We start from the raw sequence: 27,801 nt of genomic DNA, 5'->3' as shown, positions 1-27,801 counted from the left end.
GACCCGTCCTCGCAGAAATTCGAACGATGATACCGAGCACATCATCGATCGATATGGGATCGATATCTCGCAGTGAAACGCGGGCTGCGGGACTTGGCGCGTAGTTGTTCGAAGGAAGGACGACTTGTTGATATAAACATTTCGGAATATCCAATTAGTTGCGCCTGGATCGCCAAGCGACATGTGACTGTATCGGACGATTTGTATGTGGAGTTGAATAAGAAGTGGGAAGAATCTTATGGATAGACTCTGGGACGATTTTAAGAGCGGTACAATTTGGGAAAGTCGAACGGATTGTCGAACGATTCATCGGATTCGTTACCGCGAAGAGGAACGATTCGGGGATTCTTAGGACGATTTTGAACGCGAATGAACAGAAAGAAAGCCGAGATCGTCCAGTGATTTGTGAGCGATTCGTCCCTTTTTCTTTTCGACAAGAAGACGACGTGCGGTTGCGAAAACATTCTTGAGAATCTGATGGCACCTGATCTCGAGAAAAGACGCCAGGAATTAAGGAGGGGCAGCAGCGGGACCTTGGAACATGTTAACGATCAACCGGGCATGCTTTTACAGTTGAGGTGTGCAAGCGGCACGACGGATCTTCATCGTCATGGTAATTAGAGGAGTTATGACTACGATGTTTTGGATCGTCCACGTGCCAACGGCGTTTGTTTATCTAGCTCTCGTTCAGAGACTCCGAATTTAATCGTCCATTTTTAATGGAAATGTCAATTTTCCATTTATGGAATAACTTTTTGGAATCACGACACTCGAAAAAAAATTGAGCAACAAATCGTAAGCACTAAGCGAATTACCCAATCACAGTAGAGACCGTGAAGGACTCCGCAAACACATTCCGTAATCGAAAGACATACCGCAAGAATTAACCAATCGGAGCAGAGAGTTTTGACACTTTTAGAGTCAGTGATTGGATAATGCCTTAGGCTGCGTTTTCACCCGACGCTGCGACGCTCATTTTCAGCGTCAAAACAGGTCACGTGATCAAAATTGGCGAATATCAAGCGTCAATTTTGATCATGTGACCTGTTCTGACGCTCAAAATGAGCGTCGCGCAGCGTCAGGTGAAAATGCAGCCTTAGAATTGGTCTTGACTTAATCTTAAGCACTAAAGTTAACAGATAGGAACTTTCTTGAGACTAAGATTAAGACTACGGTTAAGACTGAGGAAGCATAAACTATCTTATGGCATTCTTTGTTGCCAACTTTTAAAACCAAGATTAAGACCGAAGCACAAATCAAGTATAATTCTTATGGTACGTCTTAAAGTTATCGTTGCGCAAAGTGCGGCAGTTCTAAGGCCATAACGTAAGCAATAACGAATTCAAAGCCGATTCTAAGTTGTAAGTCACGAGAATTGAACCAATCGTAGTTGATTATTCTCCTCACATATGGCTGTAGAATCGGCTCGACATGTTGATTTCCTTAAGCGGCGTCTACAATGAAATTTTGAGGCGTAAAACTCAAGCTTTAAACTTTAAGCCGTAAGAAATTGACCAATCAAATGTGAGGAGAATACTCGATTGTGATCGGTAAATTTCTTATGGCTTAGTGCTCTAAGTTTTACGCCTTAAAATCTCATTGTAGACACCGCTTTACTGCTTACGTCTTATTGTTCAATTTTCTTTTGTCTATCATGGCCCTTAGTCTTCCTTTTTCCCTCTACATTCATTGTTTGTACAGCTTAGAATCGCCATTCATAGCAAGGACTGAGCAAAGTCTGAGCTTAGATTTCTTTGAAATATGATTTTTAATGAACTAAACCAGTTTCATCGAGTAAAATCTGTCGATTTCTCGTATTTTCTTCGATTTTAATCTTTATTTGGTCTGATTCATGAAGAGAATTAAAGAGTCTTTTCGTAGAATTATTTAATTCAAGGACAATATTTGAGGTTCATTGGTTTTATCATTTTCAAGGTTTCTTCGAATTATTAAGTGCGAGCCAAAAATAAATTATCAATCATGTTGCGCAACAATATTTATTACTGTTATACTTCCAACTGTCGTTTACATTTGTGGAACGAAATATTTATCCGATGTTCATATCGCAATGCGCGCACGTTTTCAAATTATTAACTGCGATTATTATCAGAAACAAATCATTTTTTTGTCGATTTATTTTTAATTTTTACCAACCTTTTTATGACATACCTGGCTTTTTCTCCAATACTTTGTCATTGCTTATAACTTTTGTTTAAATAAATACTTTTATTTACAAAAATATAAATTTATGCATAAATACATTTTTTAGTCGGTACTGTTCCTTAACATTTGATGTTTTGATTGAAAAAAAATGTATATATTTTTAGAAAAATTATAAATTATAATTATAAGCAATTAAATTATGCCATACATCAATATATTGTTGTCATAATGAAGCGTTTAAAGGTTAAAGATTGCATTTATTACACTTATTTTTTAACGTGAAAAATTACAGATTTTTCTACATTGTTCTTTTTGAAAATAATACAAGAAGTTTGGCGGTGATTTAGAATCTGGGTCAAATATTATTTCAATAAGAAGTAAATATGTTTTTAAAAAATAATTAATATGAAATGAAAAATGTTATTAAAACTATAAAATTATATTGTTAAATATAAATATGGATCTTATTAATCTGTGTCATAAGTATATAACATTCATTTTATGTGGAAAGTACAAATTTCTAATTCCAGTTACTTCTCGTAGAGAAAACTATCACTACATATACACCTGATACATCCTGAGACGCTTTCATTCTTATCACGCTTTATCTTTCGTTTTATTTTTCACATTTTGAAATTTTTGCAGAGCAACCTACTTTTCTTCTCATTTATTTACATCTTCTCTTTTATTTCACATCTCTTCTCTTTTATTTATAAGTATCTGTTTACTCGTTCGTTTTCTTATTACTTCTCATTTTATCGAGTAAAAACAAAATAGAATCTCTAACTTTATAAATTCAGTATGACGGCCACTAACTCGAGAAAAAACAAGTTAAATACAGATATTTTCATTCTTACAATAAGATTGGATTTTCATTCTTACAATAAGATTAGAACTATTTATCATAAAAAACAGAACAGAAATAATGTACGATGGGAAAGAAATCTGATTGCATTTCATTGGAAATCTAATAGATTTAACTGATATGCCTGTTTAAAAATGGAGGAATCAGAATTCTTATCAAAATTGAATTTATTATTAAGAGTACGATTAATTCCTTCCTGTTTATTACATACCGGAATTTCTTGATGCTCGATTCTTGACGTCAATGAAACTAATATGAATAATAAGAGATATATAGATATAAGAATATAATACTAGGCTTAGAAGATTCAATCAATTACTATAGATAATGCCTTTATGAGCCAACACAGGGTGTTCGTGTGTAAAAAATTCAAACTTTGTTATAAGAATTTAAAATAGTCGGTAAACATTTCGACTCTCGTTTCAGGTCTTCTTCAGTACAATATTTTTGATGACGCAATTACAAGTATAATGCAAACAACGCAAATTGATACTAATATGCACATAATTTTACTGTGGGAAGCATCAGTTTTTGTATTTATAATAATATTTTAGATATCATTGTATTAATATGTTCTGATACTTACAACTTTCAGAAATTATCACACACACGTACAGGGTGTTGCAGATACATACTAGGCAGTACGACGGGTTGCGTGGTAAACTTTGCATGGGCAGACGCGGTTTTATAGACAATGACAGCGACTTTATAGCATAAACTTTATAATATAAATAATAAGACTTTGTAGTATAAACTTTATAATGTATATAAAGTCACTGTCATTGTCTATTAAACCACGCTTGGCAAAGTTTGCCGCGCAACCCGTCGTACTGCCTAATATGTATCTGTAACACCCTATACACACAGAGGTTCTTGAATTAATTTTTGTACAAAACTAAAATTAATGTTTGTACAAAACAACTCTAGAAAAACTGTCGCGTTACATATTTGCATCTTGCAGAACAGCATAAAGTAAATATGCATATAATTCAATAAAAATGTTTTATAACGAAGTAAAATGATTCTGAAAAATCTTATATACATTCACTTATAGGTACTTTATACAGATAATTCCTGTAAAAGAAAATGAAAAATTGCAAATAGAATTATAAAAACTGCTTATACCATCTGATAGAAGACAGTTTTCAGTTTGTAATTACGTTTTTAAAGTTTTATTTTTACCTTTTGTTTAAAAAAATATTGTCTAAAAACAAAGTGGTGTGTCGGTATCGGCGACTTTCCTCTACATTATGTAACAACGTATAAGAGAGCTGTTATATCTAACCTTTCTTAATTATAGTTTTAAAAAAACCGTTTTTTTTTTCAAACTGCAAAAACAAAACTAAAATTTTTTTTTTTTTTTTCGGAAAATGCAAATATGGCAAGTCTTACACATAAATTTTTACAACAAATTTTCGAGAAATCAGCGGAAAAATTGAAAAAAAAAACGGTTTTTTTTCCGAAATTTTAAAACTATATTTCTTACCTTCTATGTCTTGGGGTGAGTCACCAGTTTTATTGTTAATTTGAAACTTGTTCAATAGAAATATTTATAAGATCATTTTAATGTTTCGAATAGATTATAACATCAAATCTGCTAACCTGATGGTGATTTTTTCTTTGACATGAAGGAATTGATATTTTAAATTGGTTTTGCTGAAGATGGTTCCAAAGTGAACTGAAACGTACTATTTTTGGAATAAAGAATCTATTTTTGGAGATTGAAGAATTAAGATTGCTTATTAATTACCACTGATTCTCATTCGCCCTGGTTTTGGAGTTTTTTATTGTTATATTTCTTATGCTTGATTGAAGAATTAAGATTGCGTATTAATTACCACGCTGACTCTCATTCGCCCTGGTTTTGGAGTCTTTTATTGTTATATTTGATATGCTTTAAATATACTTTAGATAATCTATAATTTATATTAGTTAAGATAAAATCTATTTATATAATTATATAATATGTCATGTGTGTACATAATATAAAAATTAAATAATCACAACTGCAAACATGTACGGCACTGTAAAAATTACAAATGGGATTTTATTCCGTGTGAAAACTACCACGAACTGTAGATTATCTAAAATGGTCTTTATGAAACAAAGCTTGCGTGCGCGTTCTCTTTTGCGGGGTTAATGGACTTTTGATGAATGTTTTTCCGCACTATCTCCCGCCGGCATTGTTATTGTTGAAAATATTTGGCGCTAGTATCGCAACCGGACAGCGGGGAAAATGGCCGTATTATATGCGCGCGGTTCTACAAGATAACCTTCGCGGTTTCCGATATGCGTCTAAGGGTCGAGACGCAATGAAATATGAGAACGAGATATAAGGAACAAGGATGCGGGAGGAGAGTAATCTGCAGCAAACACAATTAATGCGGATATTACAAGCAAATTGGTCGATGCCACGCAAAAATGGCACTCAATCGCTAATAGGAAAGAAAGAAAATTCAGAAAATTAATAAATTTGCTCACATTATTATTAAAGTTAATCCAAAAAGGGCAATTTCCGAAATTTGAAAGTTAGATAAGCCCTGTTAGGCCGTAATCACATTGCAGGTTGTCGATTCTATTTTAGCCAATCATGATGCAGCGAGTGCAGGTTAGCTGCAACATGACTGGTGAAAATAGAACCGACAACCGGCAACCTGTAGTGTGATTACGGCTATAAGATTGCACTTTTTGAAGATGTACATGTCTTTTGAACTTCGAACACTGAAAAAAATTTCTGGTTGAAAATGGACGAATCAGAAATTTCTGGTTAAATTTATTAGAATTCTAGTTGAGATAACCGGAATTTTGGTTGATACTATATTTCTAGTAAAATCTACTAGAATTCTTATTTTTACCAGAATAATTATATTAATCAGAATTCTAGTTATCTTAATTAGAATTCTAATAGACATAACCAGAAAATTCTGATTCGTCCATTTTCCACCAGAATTACTATTTAATCCAACCAGACCATTTTTCTCAGTGAAGAGTTTGAAGATATAATAAACTGAGAATTGTGAAAATTAACTACCAAGTATCGATGACTGAAAAAAAATCACAATTTGCAAATTGTAAATTAAAAAATAAAAAGTTAACTCTTATAGATATGTCTTTGCAAAGCGAATATTAATTAATGCGGTTGTATTCCTGTCATTGTTTACGAACGTGCTTGTAAATGATGTAATTGATATCGGCAATTGCATTCGATTGGAATCAGATCGATCATACATTGAATGAGAAAATAAGAGGATCGATAACAAAAAAAAAGAGATAAATTATTTATGCACTCTATTAACGTCACTATAAGTCTCAATTAATTGAGCAAATTTGTGAACTGAGGTAAAAACTCTGTATTAAAAACGGAATATACTTATGTAAGATAATATGAGTAATAACGTCGTGTACTTTCAGATTCCTTCTACATTAATTAGATTTATTTACTAAAAAAATTGAACGATCAACCAGCCTCTTTTCAAAAATTTTAAACTCAGGGATTCGAATATGTATAGTAGGTACTTCCTTCTCTTTCTTCGTCCCAATAGGGACAAAATCCATCTGAGATAAAAGAAGAAAAAAAGGTAGAATGGGGGGGGGGAAGAGTCCAAAGTCTGTGATTTTAAAAACCTAAAGTTCCAAGGTTTCAACTGCTCGAAAATGTTATGTAAATGTCCGAGGTGACTCAGGGGTATTAGCTCAGTCTGAAAAGTTCATTAACTTTAATTACATTATCATAAACATGTATGCTTGTTACCAAACAGTTTTGACGATCTACTTGCGATCGTCACCTCCAATTGACACGTAGGAACGGAGTCTTCGGCTTGTACTCAATGATCGCTAAAATTGTGTGTAAACACAAACACGCGGTTCATTAACGGTGCGCTGTGTGCATAGTTGAATAACACTTATAATTTGTTGAATAACGAAGCCGTGTACACGTACAAACACACACGACAGTTGACTCAATTGGCGGCAGATTGATAAATTCGATTAGACCGAACCACACGAAACTGGTTTCTCGAGACGACTGTAGTTAGTGCGAGATCGACAATAACATTTTGGGATGCTTCTTTTGAGTCGAGTATTTACAAGATTATGTTAATTGTCAACATGCAACTTCTCTTAGGCCCAGTTTCACAACTCACGGTTAACTCTTAACCGAGGTTCAACTTATTTGTCACCTTTTTCCAATTCTAGAATTGAAAAGAGATAATGAATAAGTTGAACTTCGGTTAAGAGTTAACCGTTAGTTGTGAAACTGGGCCTTAGCGAATTACAGAATTTTGTGACCGGCAGAAATCTATCGCGTTGCAATTTAATGGGAAATACAATTATTGTAACTATTAAATACATCAGGGATGTATTAATTATAGGAAAACAGATTAGATTGAATTTTTTTCGAGATGTACAAAATATATAGTTATGTCTTTAAAAAAGATGTGCTTTAAGTGTACAGAAATATGTGTTTTTAAAGACGTGTCTATTTGGATATAATGAGATTTTATTCAGATTTTATTTAAGAAATTATTTATGTTACCATTTATTTTAAGATAACTCATCAGCAGAACAGAACAGTTTGTTTAAAGTTTTTAATGAAGCATTTTATACGTTAACATCGGTGATTTTATTTTGCTGGAGTTGCTCTTTTATTCAACAATATGAACTAATACAGACCGCGTTAATATTTACATTGATACAGTTGGTTAATATAATCATTTTCATATTCAATTAGGGCGAAGTTGCTGTCCTCGAGACAAAAATACAATTTGACACTCATTTCTCACTTTTTATAATTTTAAGTAATCATTTTAACGATGTTTGTAAGACTATTTTAATAAACTCTTTACAAACTTTACTTTTTTATTTCTGTCATTTTATGTTTAATTATAAAGTCTCCAATGATAAGTGGCATTTAATAAAAACTGATAACTGAAGAGACTGATAATTGATAACCGATTTTTATAATTTAAATGACATGGCGTTTTAACTTGTTATTATTTGGTTATTATTGTATTGGTAAAATCTCCGTTCTCTTAGTAAACAACAGATGCGTGCTTGGGACAAGTTTATAAATTTATGCACGTTTTCTTCTCTCCATGGATTTCTGATCCTCAAGGTCGCAATACAACGGTTTATGTATACATGTCACTGACATCGCGATAAAATCAGATAAAATTGACGACACTGTCACTATTGAAAATCACAGAAATTCACGCAACGTCGTGAATATTAATGATGGGAATGCCAATGTGGGAAAGTCATCAATGAGCCGTAAATTCCTGTTATTGCCCCAAGATCTAGTCTGGCCCCTTTTTCATCACAAGCGTAATCATTGAAATTATTATCTCCTTATCGAGGCCCTCCGGAATAGATATACAATATTCTTATCGCTAAGTCATCCTCGTGTTTCTAATCAGCTATAGATAATCAATAACATTGATATTTCGCTTTTTTATTTTTTTTCTTCTTCGCTACAAACGCTATTGTATTTTTGACGCACAAAATCATCCAATTTTGTGAATTTTATTTAACCTTCTCTCTGTTTTATTCTCATTTACATGCTGAACTCTCTTAATCTAATTCAATCGATCTGGAAGCAAATTGGTAATATCGCCGCACGACATTAGACACGCTTCTTAAACTCTGCTGCTTTCGAAATTGTCGAAATTGTATGGGCAGTAAGAAATGTACTGCGTTTCTATCACTTTGCATTATTTCTTTCTAGTACTGGTGCCAAGCAGTGCCGAGCTCCTGGAGACTCTTCAGCTCCTTATCTCGACTACTTAAGTAGGCTATCAGAGATGCCATTAAGTGTACACAAACCGCTACGCGAGTTTGCCTTGTCACAATGAATTGTTCGTCGGAATCCAAGGAGGTCCCAAAGTATTTGCGCGCGAGAGAAAGGGACAGAGAGAAAAGGGATAAATGTCTCGCTGAAGAAGTTACACAAGTAGTTATAGATCCGTATAATAATCGTTAATTTAACAACGGTGAATTTAAGTGGATATTGCGGCGATATTTTTTCATCGAATCTACATGGCTCGGTGATTCTATACTTTCTGAAAGAAAAATTAAATGCCCAGATGGCATGAACTGGAAATTGTCGAATTTACGTAAAAGAAATATTATCAGGCATCAAAATCCGCTTTGACCATCAGCCTTCTTCGTCACTTATTTGTAGATATTTAGACATTTCTAGTTTATAACATCCAACTCTAGTAATGCAACATAAATATCATTAAAACCAACGATTTTAAAACTTCCATTTAATCATCTTCATACAATTTTATTGTCTGTTGTATCGATGACTCAATACATTCTTTTTAAACGCCTGCACGAATATCTAACTTTAGAAATGTGATATCTATGGCTCAATCTACTACTTATCAGAGAGTTTTGTTATAGAACGTTAATCATCCATATTATTTGTAAAATTCTATCATCGTTATCTGCTGTCTATCACCCAAAAAAAGATAATCTAATTGTAAAGTGAAACTTCCGGTAACCTCATACTCCAAGCAGAAACTTTTACAGAAAGAGTATTCCTCTTCCAATGCACTGGACTATTCATCAAAAATGTATTGGGGATTATTCCAACAGTTTCCCTCTTGTATGAAGAGGAATATATTTACTGAAAGCGGAGTGTGCCCTCTTACGAGTAAATTATATTAGGAACAGCAAGATTTTTACTGCAGAGATGCAAAGTACTGTAAGAATATTGTGCTTAGCATATTTTCCTCTTGATTTCAGAAGATTCCTCTTGAGGCCGTACATAAGAATAAAATCCTCTAAGTTTAGCGGTTTCTGCTAATATTAAGAAGGTTATAAGGGCATAAAACACATATATTAATATTTTCGCTTTAAACAAACTACATACATGTGAAAGTTGTGTTCATAACATTCTGGTTTTATTGAGCAACACATTTTTATAGGTTATTTATTTTATTTGTTATTAGTTTTATTGTTATAAAGAAAAATTGTTAAAATAATAAGAAAAATCTAAATGTTTTTATATAAATATATTAAGTACTAAACATGACTTATGTAAAGTTTCATTGAGATTCACCATTAGTTTATAACAAATAACAAATTTTATTTATTTACTGAACAATTAATGTCTGCATCTCAAGATAACTTTACAAAAATATTGTTGAATTCCTAGAGTATTTATATAAAAAAATTGAGATTTTTATCATTATTTTATAATACATTTTCATATATTTATATTAGAGTACAAATTAAAAAAATATTACTACTTATTTAAATAACTTTTGATCCAGATGGTCAATTGTTTCTATTTTTTTTTTGTATTATTATTAAATGAAATTTAGAATAGTCTGTAATTTTTTCAAGTAGTTCTTAACATGTTGCATTTGCCTTAGAACCCCCTTAAAATTATTCTTTTTTTGGCTGATGGAATAACAGACTATTACAGAACTGCGATGTTCGTTTTTTGGCGGTACCCTTTACGCGTTACGTTCTCCGCGAGTTTTCGATCATGGATTCATGCAAAATGAATACTGAGAATCGGAGCAATCGGCTGGTTTCATGCCTCCAGGACGGCGGTCGTCCGATAATGCCACGACGATCGATCGGGCATCGATTCGTCTCCATCCATCCGTCCGCTCGTCCTCGTAACGATATATCCTTGAGACTCGAGAGGAGAGGCGCCGTAGTTAGCGCGCTCGCGCTCTGTTTGTCGTGTAATAGTAACGATGTTTATCGATCCTGTTATCGGGGGTACATTCTCTTTCTCTCTTTCTCTATTCCTTTCTGCCTCTCCGTCGGGCTCGAGGACGCGGCTAGAGAGACGCAAATATACCGGTGGGAGCCCTAATTCGTCTTGGTGGTACCCTTCCATGCGCTCGCGCTCGCTTCCCGCGGCGCGATAAAGAGATACATTCACCTCTGCGAGCAGGTGTACAGAGACGTTCTGCTACGTTTATCTGTCGGCTGGCGAGATTGCCAGGGCAATTAAAGCCATCGGAGCGTCGCCACCCGCGAGACCTTCGCGATTATTATCTTTATGACATTGCCGCTTGTTTATGCAACTGTCGGTTATTTGCGAGATATCCGAAGGAGGGACAAGGAGTGGCTGCGTTCTTCTCGAAGCAGGAAAATGCGGGCGAAGCTCGGAATTCGTAACGGTTGTCTTTGGAATAAGATTGACATTCGTTACAGAGTTAGGATACTTTTTTAGACTTTTGCGATACTGCTTGCATGCATGTCGTGTTTGTATTCTCGGTAAAATTGGAAGATTCATGCGAACATTGATTTAAACGAACACTGAAATTGAAGCTAATCGGTTTTGGTGTGGATCTTACAAGTCATGGACCTGTTGATCACATAATTGACGGTGTTGAGTGTCTAAAGTTGGTTAGGTTAGGTTATTTAAGTAGATAAGAACATATAGAATTGAATTAAAGCCAATATTTACTTATCTTAGATAGGAGTTTAAAGCACCTCTATGCAGTTCCAAGTATTATAACTTTGTAGACAATAAATTTTGTTTGCTTCGAATTCTTCATGAAATGAGGAAAAAAAGAACTTTCTGTTCATACAGACTTTTAAAAAACATCCAGAGGACTACGTCCATCTCTATTGAATTAGCTGGACCAAAGCAAGATAAAAAATCGAACCTATTGGAATATTTAGTATTTTTCTTGTACTAATTTGTATCATTAAAGATAATTTTATACTACATGTGTTATTTCCTAAAAGTGCATATCCACTGAAGGAACGTAGAGCAACACTTGTTTCTTTTGTCTGTTTTCGTAAGTAAAATTTCAGTGTATCTTTCGATATTCCAGTATGTTCCTTATTGCCGTCACGATACGTTGCCTGTTTCTGTATAGGAGCAACAAGTATAGGCTGCAATTCTGTTTCTTATGTTGCTTCAATGATGCAACATGCGCATTATATGCTTTACAAAACGTAGTCTTTGTTGATCTGGTGGATACATTAAGTTGCGAAAACAAATTGCTGTCTTAATAACTGGAACAAAACTAAAATGTTCCTCCGAATTGAGTTCACTTAGTGAAGAAATTGTTTCTACCAGCTGTTAAAAATTACTTGTTTCCAGCACATAGGTAATAACAGACAGCAATAGACTGCGCCCAAAAAGTTCCTCAATGTTCCTTTAGTAGACACCCTTAATACACACCTTAAGCGGCGTGCACAACGAGATTTTAAGGCGTAAAACTTAAGCCAGTTTCACAACTCACAGTTAACTCTTAATCGAGGTTCAACTTATTCATTGTCTCTTTTCAATTCTAGAATAAACCATAAGAAATATTTTCTCCTCTTTTAATTTTGATTGGTCAATTTCTTGTATTTTAGGACTTAAGATTTACGCCCTAAAATTTCATGTAAACGTTGTTTCAAGGATGTTAATCCCAGGACGTTCCTCAAGTAAAGTGTGCTGTTAGGTGTTATACACGAATCATAAATTTTGATGCAGTGACGCAGATAAAAAACGACGAGTAATAGAGTAAACTCGGGTATGATGGCCATAGTTTTTTAAAATGCAAAAAACATACATTTATTCTTGTTACTTTTTAACAACATTTGGGATATTACTTTCACTGAAGCTTAAAGTAACAAATACTATCGAAATTAAAGAGAAAATACTTAACAGAACTTTAATTTTATCAAAATATTATAAAGTATGCATTGGCCATCTTATCTGATTTTTAGGGAAAAGATGGCCATGATAAGAAAGATAACCATAATATTTATAAATAAATAGTGACAATAAAAGTATTAATTATAGGTCACATTGCAATTTACGTATCTTTATTGTGTATGTAATATTGATTATGGCAGCTTCACTGTAATTTATTAGACATTATAACAGTTTTTAGCAGACACGTGCAAAACTTTGCAGACAGTCGAAAGAAAAAATATTAGATTATATTTATAATATTGTTATTTTGAACAGTGTACTCATATGAGCTACTATAAATATTGATTATCTGTAAGAATGACTATAAAAATGCACTATTTATCAATTGTTGGAGAAATTATGACCTATCCCTTACGGAAAGAGACACTAAAAATTAACCTAATTTTCAGGTGTTAACACTCAAAGTTGAGTGTTAACACTTAATTTTCAGTGTCTCTTTCCATAAGGGATGGCCATCTTTTCCGTATGGCCACAATACCCTAGTTTACCCTACCGGAGTAAAGTGGAAGATCACGCAGAGTTGATCTAGATCTTGAATAATCTAACGGCGTATGGAGGAAAGGGTATATTTGTTGCAACGTGACATAATGATCGGCAACAGCGTCGGCATCGGCATCAGAAAAGGAACGAGGGGAAAGGGAGAAAGCGAGAGAAACGAGATTGGAAACCGACAAGCCAGGTCGTTGACATCGTTCCGTGATTTTCCTCGACGTTCACACAGATGCATCTCTTATGCACGTATGTGCACGCGTCGATTACGTGCCCACCCCCTGCAACCGGCGGTGGGAGACGGGGGAGGGAGAAGAATTGAACCCCGTCGCCACCAGTTGCGTCCGCGATTGCAACTTCACCCCCACGCAATTATCTCGTCCTAGTAGTCTATAGGTGGTCTATAGATAGACCGTCCGACATTGCTCTGCTTCTCTCCCCCCGCGTACTCCTGCACTCGTCTCATTTCTCTTTTTTATCCCTCTTTCGCCCCGGTTCTCGGTATGTTTCGTATCCTTTTTTTTTCCCCTCCGAGGTTATCTCTCTCTTTCGTTCCTCGACGATGCATACGACGCCGACTTTTCGCGCCTGACGCGTAAATCGAGACTCGGTTTGTCAATGTTGCGTCGAGCGGTGTTTCTCGTAAATTTGGCGAGGGATGGTTTTCAACCTCATCGGCGAGCGGACCGATAGTTTGAGGATCGCAATGATTCTACTGATCGGTAGTATACTTTCTGCAATTTCAGTGTTTTGGTTGAGCTACTTTCAAAGAGTAATGGGAAATTCGCTAGAATCTTGAAATTCAAACAAATACGATTTTAGAAATGAAGATCCAAAAATTAATTCTTCTCTGTGAAACTTGATGATTGATGAGATTTGAAAGATCTCTGAGGATTTGTGGTTTTGATGACTCTGAGGATTTATAAAGTTTGACTTTTTTGAGGATTTAAAGATTTGTGACTTTGAGGTTTTGAAGATTTGAGGATTTGTGGTTTGACAATTTTATGGATTCTCTCTGAGGATTTATGACAATCAGTATAATAGAATTTATGATAATTTTATATTTTACAAAATCTATCTCTTTACACCCATCCGTGTGTCCCTTTCATTCATGTGTTTGTCTAGTCACCTGTTGAAAGTGTTGAAATTGTCTTCATCTCATTTGAAAACTGTAATGAAAGGCAATATTGGAATAACGAAATCTAATTTGCAGGTAGCAATACAGGCGGTGCGTCGTCAACGGTGACAACATCGTCCGTCTCGAGAAGCACCGCAGGTAATCGTGCCCATTCCGTGACCAGGAGGACGGTTCCTAATCAGCAGCCACAGCAGCAACAAACCCCACAACAACAACAGCAGCAGCAACAGCAGCAACAACCAAAACAACCGAGATTTTTATTATCGTCCTTCGGTGGTATAACTGCGAGGAGTTCTGATGAACACGGACCTAGGACCGGTACGACGCAAGACGACAATTCGAACGACTCCGGTCTTGGCTCTGAGGAACGTCAACAGCACTTCAACAATATCACTGTTAGTACCTCTTAATGATAAATAAAAAATTCTGCAAACCAAATAATTTCAATTAATTTTGTTTGTTTAGAATATGTATATAGTAATTATCTAAGTATTTATTATAACAGTTCAGTATATATCTATTGTGAAAGTTCTAACATCTGTACTATAAAATTCTATTATCTTATGTAGAAGTTCTTAGAAGATTTCAGGGGCCCGTAAACTTGTTTTCGAATTTCGTATTTATAGGAAATCTTAAGAATAATGGAAGCTACCTGAAAGAGCAACTTGAGTAACTTATATCCGTTTGAAAATATTGATAAAATTTTCAAGATTCCGCAAGTTACTAATCGAATCTAATGCTTTTCGCTTCCGATATATTTCTCGTTTTGTTTTCTTTTTCTCTTTGCTGAAAGATGGAAAAGTGAAGAAGAAGAAGGAGGAAGAGTTGACGGGCCCCTCTTGAGGTCCGTGCGCTTTCCTCACTCTTACTACGATTACGGCACTGAGTCACCCTGTCGTTAGAAGCCAGATGAAGTTATTTAATGTGTTCACGAGGGTACGCGTGATCGTCATCAATATCGTCATCGGAGATCGCCGACCGCTCGAACGGTAGTTGAACCCAGCCGAGTTCTGATTCGTTAAATTAAGCACACAGACGCTCACGCACATACGGGGTGTTCCCGTTATACTGATCGTTCAGCTCTTTCCCATAGTATTGAGCGAAAAATGTGATGCTATATTTTAATATTTCATGTTGAAAACTCTTTATAATGATTCAATTTAACTTAATATTCATAAAAAATAATTTAATTCGAAATAAATGAAATTAATAAGAAAAATAATTCAATTTAATAACCTTGATATTTTTATTGATTAAAAATTTACTAAAAAAAAAAATTAAATAATGGAGTTATTATTACTAGTATATTAACCACTGCTAAATTTTGTGTGATACAATATTTCAGGTTTTAGCACTATCTTTCATCTGCTGATTGTTTAATTGTTAAATTAATTCGAAATTTTTCTTAGTGAATATTTATCATAAAATATCCAGTATATACATAGAATGATTAATTCTGTGATTATTTTATCAGCTCTGGAACAACGTTGGCGAGGAGGATTCGAAGAGAAGGAAAATGGATATTAAATTAGAGTCCGAGGACGCAAACTTTGCGTTTCCGGAAGTAGCCCCCGGAACCAGCCCCGACAATAAATCACCGACAGTCAGAACCACCGTCAATGGAATCGGTTTGGGAGGAATATCCGGCAATAGATCCGGAAACGCCAATTCCATAGGTAGAGTTGTGGGAGTAACTAGACCCCGACCTGCCATGGGTGTGTTGTCCAAAAAGGCACCGATCACTCATCAGGGACCCGTTACCCTTATTTCGCAACTATGTACGTCTTTTAGATAAATGTAGAATAAGTGTTAAGCGTGAATGTATTATACGTTGTGGTAGAAACAAGTTCAACTCTAAGACAGACTGTGGATACTGAATCATTTCTAGCGATTGTTTTAATTTTTTCAAGTCGTGAACTCTTGACTCTATAAACCTTTGGTCTTTAGATTACTTGGGTTTGTATCTTCGGATTCTTGAACTTTTTCCAGACAACTCGCATTCTAAAAGACTTTATGAAGTCTTTATATAATGCTTATGAACTCTTTATAACGTTTTTCAGACGTGCGTATTATCTGGATTAAAACTACGAATTCTCAGACAGTTTGTCTTTTATCAAGAATAATTCCAATTTTAATTTCTCTTTTTAAATGAGACATTTGTTGAATAATGTAATATTTTCAAGTGTATTGTGTGTGCTGCTGGTTGATGCAATTGTACAAAAATATCGCATCTTCTGCAACTTGTTTATCAATATTAATAAACAAAGTTGCAAAAGATGTGGTTTATGTTCAGTATCAATTGAAGTAATATCAACAAAATTCTCATGGACTTTATTGCATCTCATAAACTTAGTCGCTTCTCTTTGAAAGCTTTCGTTTGTCTTGCCGGGTAAACAATTCATTACTTTGATCGCAGAAGTCGCATTGACACCTTCAATATTTTACAACAAGAGCAAACTCAGTGATGGATTTATTTCCGGCAAAATTGCTTATTTTATCGCTTTCACCACCGATAAGTTATCTTCTTCGGTTCGAGAGCTGACGCTTTCTTTTTCTCTTTCTCTTGCAGCGATAAGAAAAAAAGAAAACATACGTGAAATTCGATACTTCTCTTTTTGATACCAAATATAGGTCAAACAAGTATATTCCATGCAATAGTTATAAATCCACGAATGTTGGAGTAATGTGTTTTATCATAAACAATTGCGTAAAAATGATAATAAAAGTGTCTCTTGCGCGTTATTCTAAAAAGTCAAATGATTTATCTTACAAAGTTAAAATTTTGAAATTTCGGATTTTTGTAATTTCTGTGTTCTAAATTAAGAAATAAGAATTATTGAAACTTTAAATACTTTCAAAGTTTTCGTAGAAGATTTCTTTTAAATTCGTGCCAATTTTTTTAAAGTTTGAATATTTTAAATTTAAAATAATTTATTTTTTTATAGAGAGAGATAGAGTCTTTATCTATCTTCTGGATCTCTTCCAAATCTGAAATAGTCAAGAATCTGTTAATTTATTATGTGTCTAGTTTATTCTTGGATTATTTCCAAAGCTCTATAATATATCTATTTTCCTTTGACATTCTTTCAACAAATCAACAGTAAACATTTAGCTATCCACAGATCCCGCCAATCTAGCACACTGTGTTTGCTCACACCTGCATATTTCGTAATTTATTCCTGACCTGTCTTATTTCCCAAATAAACCCACGCAGTATCCTGATCTAATATTGTTTACGGTATTTTTTGATCTTCAGCCAACGTTTCTGCCGATGGCAAAACTCAACTGCAGATCGTCTGCCAACCCGAACAACAGCATCGAGCTCGCTATCAGACGGAAGGTTCGCGAGGCGCGGTGAAAGACCGTAGCGGAAATGGCTTTCCCATCGTTCGACTGATCGGTTACGACAAACCGACGAGTCTACAAGTGTTTATCGGCACTGATCTTGGCCGAGTAGCACCCCACATGTTCTACCAGGCCTGTCGAGTAAGCGGCAAGAACTCGACACCCTGTGTCGAGCGGAAGATCGATGGCACTATTGTAATAGAGATTGATATGGATCCGGCAAAAGATGTTACTTGCGATTGCGTTGGCATTCTTAAAGAGCGTAATGTTGACGTCGAGCATAGGTTTCCTCAAGAAGCCGGGCTGTTACAAGGAAGAAGCAAGAAAAAATCCACGCGATGCCGCATGATCTTCCGCACGACTATCAAGCACGCCGACGGGACTACAGAGACCCTGCAAATCTGTTCCCAGCCGATAGTCTGCAGTGAGTTTACTGATACAATGGATATTTTATTCAGACACTTAGAAAAGCAGATAAGAGAATTAATTAACACTTTGCGGTCCGCGTATATATTATATAGTTATACCACTTGACTGTAAACTACGACTATAATAAAAATCGAGCCGCATATTTTTATCGTAAATTTGTGTCGTTTAATTATGCTGTTTAATCCTTTGAAGAGCTACTTTCTAACAAAGTAACTTGTAGAAGATTGCTTTCTAAAAATTTTTTTAATCGCTGAATTTAAATTAAAAAATTGAAAATGGAGATTTGATCTCGATAAAGAACATTCACGATTTGTTCAGTTTTTTTATAAAGTCTTGTATGTCGCAGCCCAACCACCTGGTATTCCGGAGATTTGCAAAAAGTCTCTGACTTCCTGTCCGTGCACGGGCGGTTTAGAACTCATCATACTCGGTAAGAACTTCCTGAAAGACACTCGAATAGTCTTTCAGTTGGACAACGACGATCTATCGAGTACCTTGGAACCGCATTGGGAGTGCACTGTGCTGCCGGACAAGGAGCACTTGCATCCAGTACACTTAGTATGCGTGATACCACCTTATCGTAGGCAGGATCTAGCGCTTACAGAAACAGTCAGCGTTAAATTGTTCGCGGTGTCGTCCGGAAAGACCAGTGAACCGCATACCTTTCTTTACACGGCTGCCTCTACTCCCCCACAGCCGTCCATAGGTAAAGTCGAGTCCATCTCACCTCCGCTAACAAACGGTGACGCTAATCACTTGGCCACATCCTCCTCCGCGGTATCGTTAGCTACGGGTGTCGCATCCAGTAGTAAGTTTGATTATTAGACCCCTAGATTTCTATATTTGTAGATCTAGATTAATTTTAAATCTACATTAGAATCTACTACCCTGCATGTCTGGGTATTTTAATTTTAAACTCTTATACATGTTTAAATATTATATCTTTTTATATCTTGAATTCTTCCATTTCTGCAATCTTAAGTTTCTAAAATTTTTATTCTAACTTTAGGTTTTTTAAATTTCTAGAAAATTTTGATATTTTGAGAAATAACTGAACACAATGTATTTTATATTTATCAGGTCTCTTAACGCCAACAGCTGCGGGAGCTGCAAATTTCTTGTCGAACGCACCGGCTCAGGCGCAACAAAACACCTCTTCGGAGACTTTAAAGAGCGACCCCAGCCCACCACCAGCAGGAACACCCCAAGTGACTCCCGTGATGTTGTGGGCCTCACAATCCTCAAACTCACCTTCCGATGTCATGATGCCACCCCCAGTGCTCGTAGCAAACCCCCTAATGAACCGACGATCCTCGTCTAATCTTCAGCTGATTCTGCCGGATAACTTAAAAACAGAAGTGCTGGATGAAAACAGTCAAAATAGTATGCTAAGTGAAAATAGCATGCAAAGCATTCCGACTCCGACGACGGCTACAAACGGACCGACATCGGTCACCTCTCCTCTTCAACAGTTGGTTAACGAGAACTCTAGAGAAGCTGCTACCTCGCAAACTGATATTATCCGGACTGTTGCCGTTGCGACGGCTAATAACAGTCCTGTGCAAGAGACTGTAAATGGCCTTCTCGGAGTAGTGGATCTGATACGTACTCAGCATCCTCTGTCAATGGTGGCTGCACATCATCCAACTTCGTTTGGAGGTGAGTAACAAGTCTTTGATTTGACTGAATAAAACTAAATTGAACATTCGGTAAATTCAATCACTAAAATCTTGATTACTGTTATTTTCAAATTAAATTTTAAATAATTTTAGTTTTCTTAAAATAGACATTTCTTAATTGTCGATTGTAGGCATGCATGAATCAAATCAAGTTCAAGTTCTTAGTCCTCATTGCCTTAAGGACACAAATGGTGTCTTATCAACGGACAATAGCTCCAATGGAGCTGCCCTTCAAGGTGCCGGTGTAGTCGATCTTCGGATGAAACATCACCATCATCCCGAATTCGGTACATTATCGAGTTTTCCCGGTGCTTCCGGGACGCAACCGTTGTCGGCAGCAAACAGTCATGTGGTGGAGAAGTACCTGAATCACATGGAATCCTCGGTTGGCACCACCGAGGAATCAGATAATCCAGAAAATGAGTTCGCTATGCAACAGCAGCGAGCTTCCATCATTTCGGGAAGCAGCCAACAATCGACGGCTCCCCCGGGAATTTTAGCCAATACAGGTACAATTGCATAGAAAATGATAGATGTAATATATAATCAAAAGCTGTATTTATATAGCCATAATCTCTTTTTATTTTATTATAATGAGTTTGAAGTTTGTCATTTCTTTACTGAAAATTTTGCAAATTATAATTTAGAAAGTACAAGAAGTTTATTTTGTGTAATATATAAAAAAATAGAACATTGTGACGGTATTCTTTTCAGGACAAACATCTGTAAAGTTGGATGCTTTAGTAAACTCTGCAGCTGAACAGATGGTCTCTCCATTGCACCCAGTAAATTCCAATCCCACTGCAATGTTGAGCCATGTGGCAGCAGAACACGAAGCAATGGGTAGCGGTCAACAGACTAGAAATAGTCCACCGATTCCGGTGAAGACAATGCTGCTGGAAGCGCTGATTCCGTCGCAGACGGTACAGCCGTTAGCAGAAATTGCGGGTACAACATCGGTAGCACCTGCGACGACAGTAGAACAAACAGGAGATAATCTCCTGACTACTATCAACGCTGCACTATTACCGCCACTGCCAGAAACACAAGTCACTGCAGCAACTGCCACACCGAATTCTACGGTATTTCTTATCCAAAACCAAAACAGATATAAGTGGTTGAACAAAAACGTTAGTAGCAAAAACAAAATTTGGAATTTAAAATTAAAGCTTAAAAAATAAAAATCTAAAATTTTAGAACAAAATTTAAAATTTATAACAAAAATTTTCCAGTTGGAATAAAATTCCTTTTAATGCAAATAAATATAACATATTCTTTCTGTTTTTTTTTTCCAGGTTTCTGGTAATGCGATACCAGCAGTCGCGGCAGAGCATATGCAACAGCAGATTCAAGTACTCACGCAACAAGAGGTAGCCGTGATGCAGCAACAGGTACAACAAGTAGAGCAAGTAGTAGCGCAAGCGCAGCAGCAAGTTGAACAAGTTGTTGCGCAAGCGCAGCAACAGGCGGTCCAAGTAGTGCACCAGGCTCAGCAACAGGTAGTTCAGCAAGTGGTGCAGCATGCTCAAGTAGTGCAGCAAGCGGTACAACAAGTACAAGCTGTGCAGCAAGTTCAAGCGGCTCAGGTGGTGCAACAAGCGGTGCAGCAGGCTACTGAAGAAGTTGTGCAACAGGCAGTGCAGCAAGCAACGCAAGAAGTGGTGCAGCAGGTTGGTAATTTTATCGTACATTTAATTTATAATAAATAGAAATATAGAAATAAATACAAACTTTTAAATATACGTATATATTTTTTTCTTTCAAAATCTAAAAACAACATAACACAAAATTTTTATAATTCTAGACTTAAAAAAAAAGTTATTGTTTCTCTTTCTCTTTATCATTATTAATTATTAAAAATTATGATTCCAAATTAGACAGCAATTAATATTAAATAACAAATTTTTTAGGTACAAGCAGTGCAGCAAGCTGTCCAACAGGCTCAAGCAGCCCAAGCCATGCAGCAGGCTGTTCAGCAAGACATTGGTTCCATGTTGAACCAGCCTGCGGGTTTTGTGGCCGAAGCTAGCTCTGCTTTAGCTAGTGGAGCTGCTCAGGAACCCTCTCAACAGCGTTTGACCAACGCAGCGGAACAAGCTATCAACAGTGTCATCACCAACGCCACAAAGGATATTATCAACAATCGGCCGATCTCGACAACTACCGCTCACGCAATCATCGCCACAAAGAAAATTCTGAACAGCGTGGCGACTCAAAGCGCGCAATTGATGAATAATGCGATGGAGGGAATCCTACCGAAATCTCCCTCGGCACAAAACAACATCATCGAACAAGTCGCCAGCAAATCACCACCAGTCGCACTCCCAGTCACTTCAAATCGCCAGACTGTAAACGCTCCGATTCCCAATTCTGCTCCGAGTACCTCAACTAATAGGAAAACGGAGGATGGAATGCTGCCCCAAGAACTCACCTCTATGTCGGAACATGATCTTCTAAGCTACATCAATCCCAACTGTTTCGAGCAGCTTCCGCAAAGCGGATTCCTCTTGTAGTACTATTGCGTCTCGCAACAAAGACGAAGAGGATGATTTTCTTCAACGAATTTGTTTCCGAATGAAAGTTTAAAGAACTGCCTTCCGTGTCCTACATTTGGTGCTAAATATAGACGGTTGGTTTTAAATTTCACTTGCCTTATATTGAAGAGTGTATCAAATGTTATATGGAGCTTAGACTAGGCCGTAACTAGCTAAATGTGGGATTGGATTCGAGAACGTTTAAACAATTAAAACGTCTTATAAGTGAATATAAGACGGGCGTTCAAATTTAAATTATTATTTAAATTGTGCGTTCAAATAACAATGCATGCGATAATGCCCTGAAATATGTACTTTTTTGAAAAAATTGATAGCCCTGCTAATACGAAGTTCGGTAGAAGTGAGTATGAGATCGTTTTAAGAGTTGCTTGAAATCCCTAAAAAAAACGAGATAAATATATCTTAAAACGAGATAAATATACACTGTTAACAATGTCATGAAATTTAATATACTTTTAAGTTACATAAATTAAATTTAATGTATCTGTGCAACTGAAAATTATATATTTGTGTACATGTACATGAAATTTAGTGTACTTTTCATAAAATTTTTGCGCAGGTTTATCGATTTTATCAAGAAAGTACTTACACATTTCAAAGGATCATGTGATGCGAACTGCATTCGCGCTTCGTTATTTAGCCGCGTAATTTAAATTAGAATTTAAATTTGAGCGTCCTTCGTATGTCTTTTAAACCTTGTGTCGTCTTGACTTGTTATTGTGCAGGATTAATCTCAACTCGGATTGCAAGGTCGTTACTTTGTTCCGATATTGACAATTCTGTGCCACATTTGTGATGCGAAGTCTTTTATAAAAGGGGGAAAGTAGAAGTGCAGTAAGTGAACTTTGGGTCTCTGCACGTTTATCTTGAGTTGAGCATATTATCCTCTTCGAAGTTATCTTAATTTTAGGATTTTAAAGGTCTCGATTTCCGACATTCTAATCTTAATCCTTTCCGATATGGCAGAGTCTAGCTGAACAGCTAGACTATTTCTAAACGAATGTTTAGTAGCACATAATAGCATATAGCTACTGCAATATGCATTCTAGAGAATTTCGTGCATTTTCGAAGACGTAAGAATGTTTTCACATATTTTTCAGAATTCATCATCCTTCCCAAAAAGTTAATTGATTTTGTCCGGTACTATACAATAAGATACTATACAATAAGACTATTATGTTTATAAGACATTTCGCTATTTAAAGCATTATAACAAATTTCTTAATGACCCAAAGTTTTCAGAGATACTTCCTGATCGTTCTGTGATTCACGGTAAGGAAATGCCGTAAGTCCACAGCAGTAGATCGTCTTAGATCGAGAACTATTAATATTTAAGTATAAGACGGGCGCACGAGAAAGCGCGACAAATTCAGATGTTCTTCTCTTTCACACATCTTTTCTTTCTTTGTATGTTTTTTTCTATGAATTGTCAATCTTTCTTGGCGATTCGTTATTTATCTTCAACGATATACGCGACTAGGTACGTTGCATATTATGCGTCATTTTGATCTAATTAAATTCTTTTTATTTGCAGGACTTTACCTAGTGAATAATGCAAACGTAGAGAAATATATTGTAAATGTTCAGATAATTAATTAATCCTTAAACGTCGCGTTTTAAAACTATCCAATTGTATGTGAATCCCACGTACAATTGGGAGATCCAACAGCGTGGTTTAGAGTTAATTATTATTAATAGTTTAATATTGACAAAAGAAATTAAGAAATTAATCGAAGGATAGCGAAGAAGAAAAATCCGGCCAAGTTTCCAGTTTTCATTTCTCGAATCTTGGAATCTTTTCTTTTGCAAAGTTAAAAAAATGCCGGAAACATAAACGCGTAATTATATGAATCATTATCGTTTACGCTGTTGTGATTATTATTGACTTGATTTCATTGCGAAAGAATGGATCATCTCGTCGCTGTGGCCTTCACATGTCTCAAGTATATATTTCAGATTTAGAATATGTATATTGTTTGATAATTGAAGTTATTTTGTTTTCTTCTCTTTTTTGTTATCTAGTATATTGATAATGATAATAGAGTTATGTGAATGCGTTAATGTTATCATTATTTTCATAGAGGAATAGAAAACGGGGAATGAAAGAGAGAGTGAGAGATTATGTTGCATGTTGAAGTAGTATATATACATATATATATAAATATAAATATATATATAAATATATATATATATTTTTTACGTTTATCCAAAGAAAGAGTAGAGAGCGGGCTAAATATTACAAAGTGAGCTTATTAAGGACATATACGTCCATATAACTATATATATTGGATGTAACTAAAGTGCGCTAAGTTGCGAAGCTCTTTAATTTAACAGTGATTATACTTTTCTTTCTGTATATTTTAGATTCTCTATATAAATCGTCAGGACACCAATCATGCAACTTTTAATTCTTCACTCATTTTAAACTTTTTCACGAATCACGGAACAATTACATGTCGGTTAAAATCTTAAAATGTTAAAAGAAAGAATAAAATAATTAAACGGCGAGTTTACATAAAATTTTTTTGGATCTCTAAAGGAAAATTACATGATCGTGTCTGGATTCTTAATTTTCCGGATTTAAGATTAACGATGATCATCAAATCTATATATATAAATTAGATTTCTTAAGTCCTCGAATTATTGAATTTTCGAAGTCTTATAGAACATCTCTTGTTTTTAATGTTCCTAATTTTAATATTTTTATTTTTAATTTTTAATTTTAATTTTCATTCTCTCAGGATTATAGACCCTCCAAAAAATCCTAAGAATACTATATTATTATTGAATTTCATGTATTGTACTGAATTTCTGATTACATATTGTTGATCTCTCGAATTCCTAGATGTTAAAAAAATCATTGACAACTTGAGCTTTCATATTTCGCACTTTAGCGATATCTCTTGTACGTATATCGCGACATCGAATTTTTCGGGGTAGTTCCCCACATGTTCAAGACGAGGGGTGCTAATATTCGCCAAGATTATGTAGCTAGTAGAAGAAAGAGAGATAGAGAGAAAGAGAGATTTTATAATGAAAATGTAACGAAACATTTATTGTCGCGACAGCAACATGTTTTTTTAATCAAGTATACACGCATATATATATATAGTATATATATATATACATATACATATACATATATATATACATATATATATATTTTATATTGACCGTTGTAATGTGTCCGTAGCTGCACGCGATGATTAATGATTCGCTTCAACTGGGAAGAAAACTGTGTATCTCACTTGCGGTATGTATCTCGTGAAATTGTCGTAAACGTGTGCTCTTCTCGTTATACGCACGTCATTGATAACAAATACCAGCCTAACTTCGACAGAAATTCGTAACAATGTATCATTATTTACTCCTGTAAGTTGAATAAATGTTTCACAACGGTATTCTCGCGCATTCCATAAAATTTCTTTGTCTTGATTGAGGTTCTTAGAATTTCACGAAAAACTTAATTTAGATTTATATATATATATACATATATGTTATATAATCGTAATTAAATTTATATTAAAATATATTTCATTAATATAATATATTTAAATTATATTTATATATTTTATATACATAAAATACAATTAAGATTTCTTTCCAGGATTAACATTTTATACAATAAGTTTTCAATCAAAATTTTATTTCGACTCCTTAGGGGATTCTAAAGCGAAGCTCGAACTCCGAGACGATGTCACCGGAGGTTGCCGTTTTTTAAGCGTATCAACATGTTTCTATATACAATATCTCACGCAACCTATGATACAAGCATGTTTGTCAATTTTCGTATAACAAATTTGTCGCGATAAAGCGTCTAAGTCTAATTCCAAAACTCGACGTTATTTGTTCATGCAAACTACATATGTGTTTGTGAATTACTATTTCATAAGTATAGGTTACAAAATTTTCGTATCAAGCAAATGTTATCACAACTTGATAGCTTGAGACGCTATGTTACACTAAGAAATGGTAAAAAATATATTTGGTCGTTCTCGACCAAAAACTCCATTTCACGAAAACACGTATTAACACGCATATACTTTTTCCTGGAAAAGGAATCTGTGAAAGAGGAAAAAAGTATTTGTTATACAAAAATTCTTCATATGGTACACCTATCTATATTTTGCCTCTAATTCTCCGCCAGCCACCTTCTTCTTCTTGCAACACTTTCCCCTCTTTCGCTAACTTGCGAAGATGATGTCCCACAGTAAATGCTGCAGCTAACCACAATTTCTCTGGAGTACCCTGTGCAAATATTTTTTAATTTCAATTAATTTCTTTAGAAAAACAACTTGATTACGTGCACAAATAATTAATTTATTGTATCATTTACCTTATATATCAGCTTAACAATATCCATCTCCGTCATCGATTTATCATTTCCCTGTTGTTGCAACATCTGTAAAATCTCCTCCTCTCTCTGCTGCCTGTGCTTAATGTAATACTGTATCTGTGACATAGGATCGTTAAGAACTGGCCCATGACCCGGATAAATTATCTTGGGCTGTATCTCCAGGATTTTATTTAGCGACAACATGTAATCGTGGAGATCTTCGAAGACTGTCGTGCTTTCCCCGAGGATGCAATCCCCACTGAACAAAATATTCTCGCCCTGCAGCAGCAGACATGCATGATCGCTGGTGTGCCCTGGCGTGTACTTTACTTGAAGCTTTGCTCCTTCGACCTCCACAACTTGATCGTTCTTCAGAGGTTTCCATTCAATTGATTTCTCACAATCCGAGCTACTTGTATCATTCAGCGATCGTGGCAATTTCCACACGGTTACCTGCTTTTCCATGGGAAACAATCTCTTTATTAAGTTCCGCACGGGTTCCACTCCTCCAATGTGATCGTGATGCCAATGTGTGACCACCAAATGCTCAATAGTCGCATTCTCCTCGTTTAATACACTGTCCAAGAGTTTTATGTAATCATTGGCCGTCTTTGCTTCTCCAGAATCGACCAGCACACGTCTGCAATAACAAATCGTCGAAAAAAATTATTTGCATCATTCGAGGAATAGCGCGTTCAGTTTTTAAAATTATCTCAAATGATTTTAAATTCTATATTATATATATTATAATAACTTATTGTAAATTATTATAATGTATATAATATATAATTTAAAATTTATAACAATTTGTAATACAATTTATAATATAATTTGCAAGTAAATTATTACAAATTATTATATATTTAAGAATCTTTATTTTTTTTTAGACAGCATATATGAGAACACAATCAATACTAGAAATTAAAAATGCCTATTAGTTAATATTACTAAGACCTCGGAGGTCTAATGGCTTAGAACGCTCGTACGGAATATAAGAGATCCGAATTCAAGTCTCGACCGAGGTAATATTTTTCGCAATAAATTTATTAACAATTTTTCAACATATTAACATCTTTATAATATGATGCTTGATTGTAGCATCAAATTATTAAAATTGCTT

General features: G+C 35.2%; 2 protein-coding genes across 7 annotated transcripts in view; one reads left to right on the top strand and one right to left on the bottom strand.

Moving 5' to 3' along the window:
* NFAT (nuclear factor of activated T cells 3) lies at positions 1-22,730 on the top strand. 4 transcript variants are annotated; one of them, XM_018512975.1, is made up of 10 exons: positions 1-613; positions 14,413-14,732; positions 15,812-16,013; positions 17,594-18,106; positions 18,458-18,919; positions 19,192-19,770; positions 19,922-20,299; positions 20,505-20,872; positions 21,086-21,460; positions 21,701-22,730. In XM_018512975.1, exons 1-10 carry the CDS (start codon positions 478-480, stop codon positions 22,301-22,303), a joined length of 3,936 nt encoding a protein of 1,311 aa, XP_018368477.1. In that variant the 5' UTR covers positions 1-477; the 3' UTR covers positions 22,304-22,730. The 4 variants fall into 4 exon arrangements, with proteins under 4 accessions (XP_018368477.1, XP_018368475.1, XP_018368476.1 ...); XM_018512973.1 differs by having other exon boundaries at positions 15,812-16,115; XM_018512974.1 differs by lacking the exon at positions 1-613 and adding an exon at positions 13,858-13,921 and having other exon boundaries at positions 15,812-16,115.
* A 3,218-nt stretch (positions 22,731-25,948) lies between these two features.
* Positions 25,949-27,801, bottom strand: part of LOC108764635 (endoribonuclease LACTB2) — a 5,806-nt gene continuing 3,953 nt past the window's right edge. For all 3 annotated transcript variants that reach the window (XM_018512960.1, XM_018512962.1, XM_018512961.1), the window contains 2 exons: positions 26,682-27,321; positions 25,949-26,593 (listed from right to left, as the gene is read on the bottom strand). In XM_018512960.1, coding sequence (XP_018368462.1) covers positions 26,465-26,593; positions 26,682-27,321 — 769 coding nt within the window. In that variant the 3' untranslated portion in view covers positions 25,949-26,464. The remainder of the gene's footprint in view (positions 26,594-26,681; positions 27,322-27,801) is intronic.

Source organism: Trachymyrmex cornetzi, unplaced genomic scaffold, assembly GCF_001594075.2.
Source record: "Trachymyrmex cornetzi isolate Tcor2-1 unplaced genomic scaffold, Tcor1.1 scaffold441, whole genome shotgun sequence".
In the NCBI taxonomy this organism is placed as follows: domain Eukaryota; kingdom Metazoa; phylum Arthropoda; class Insecta; order Hymenoptera; family Formicidae; genus Trachymyrmex; species Trachymyrmex cornetzi.
Note: the sequence above shows the minus strand (reverse complement) of the source record. Positions and strands in the feature narration are given on the sequence as shown.

Excerpts from the sequence above, each read along its gene's own strand:
- NFAT (XM_018512973.1), top strand. The coding sequence starts at position 478 with ATGGCACCTGATCTCGAGAAAAGACGCCAGGAATTAAGGAGGGGCAGC. Across the intron at positions 20,300-20,504 it reads GGGAATTTTAGCCAATACAG|GACAAACATCTGTAAAGTTG; the intron begins GTACAATTGCAT and ends TATTCTTTTCAG. Across the intron at positions 21,461-21,700 it reads CGCAAGAAGTGGTGCAGCAG|GTACAAGCAGTGCAGCAAGC; the intron begins GTTGGTAATTTT and ends CAAATTTTTTAG.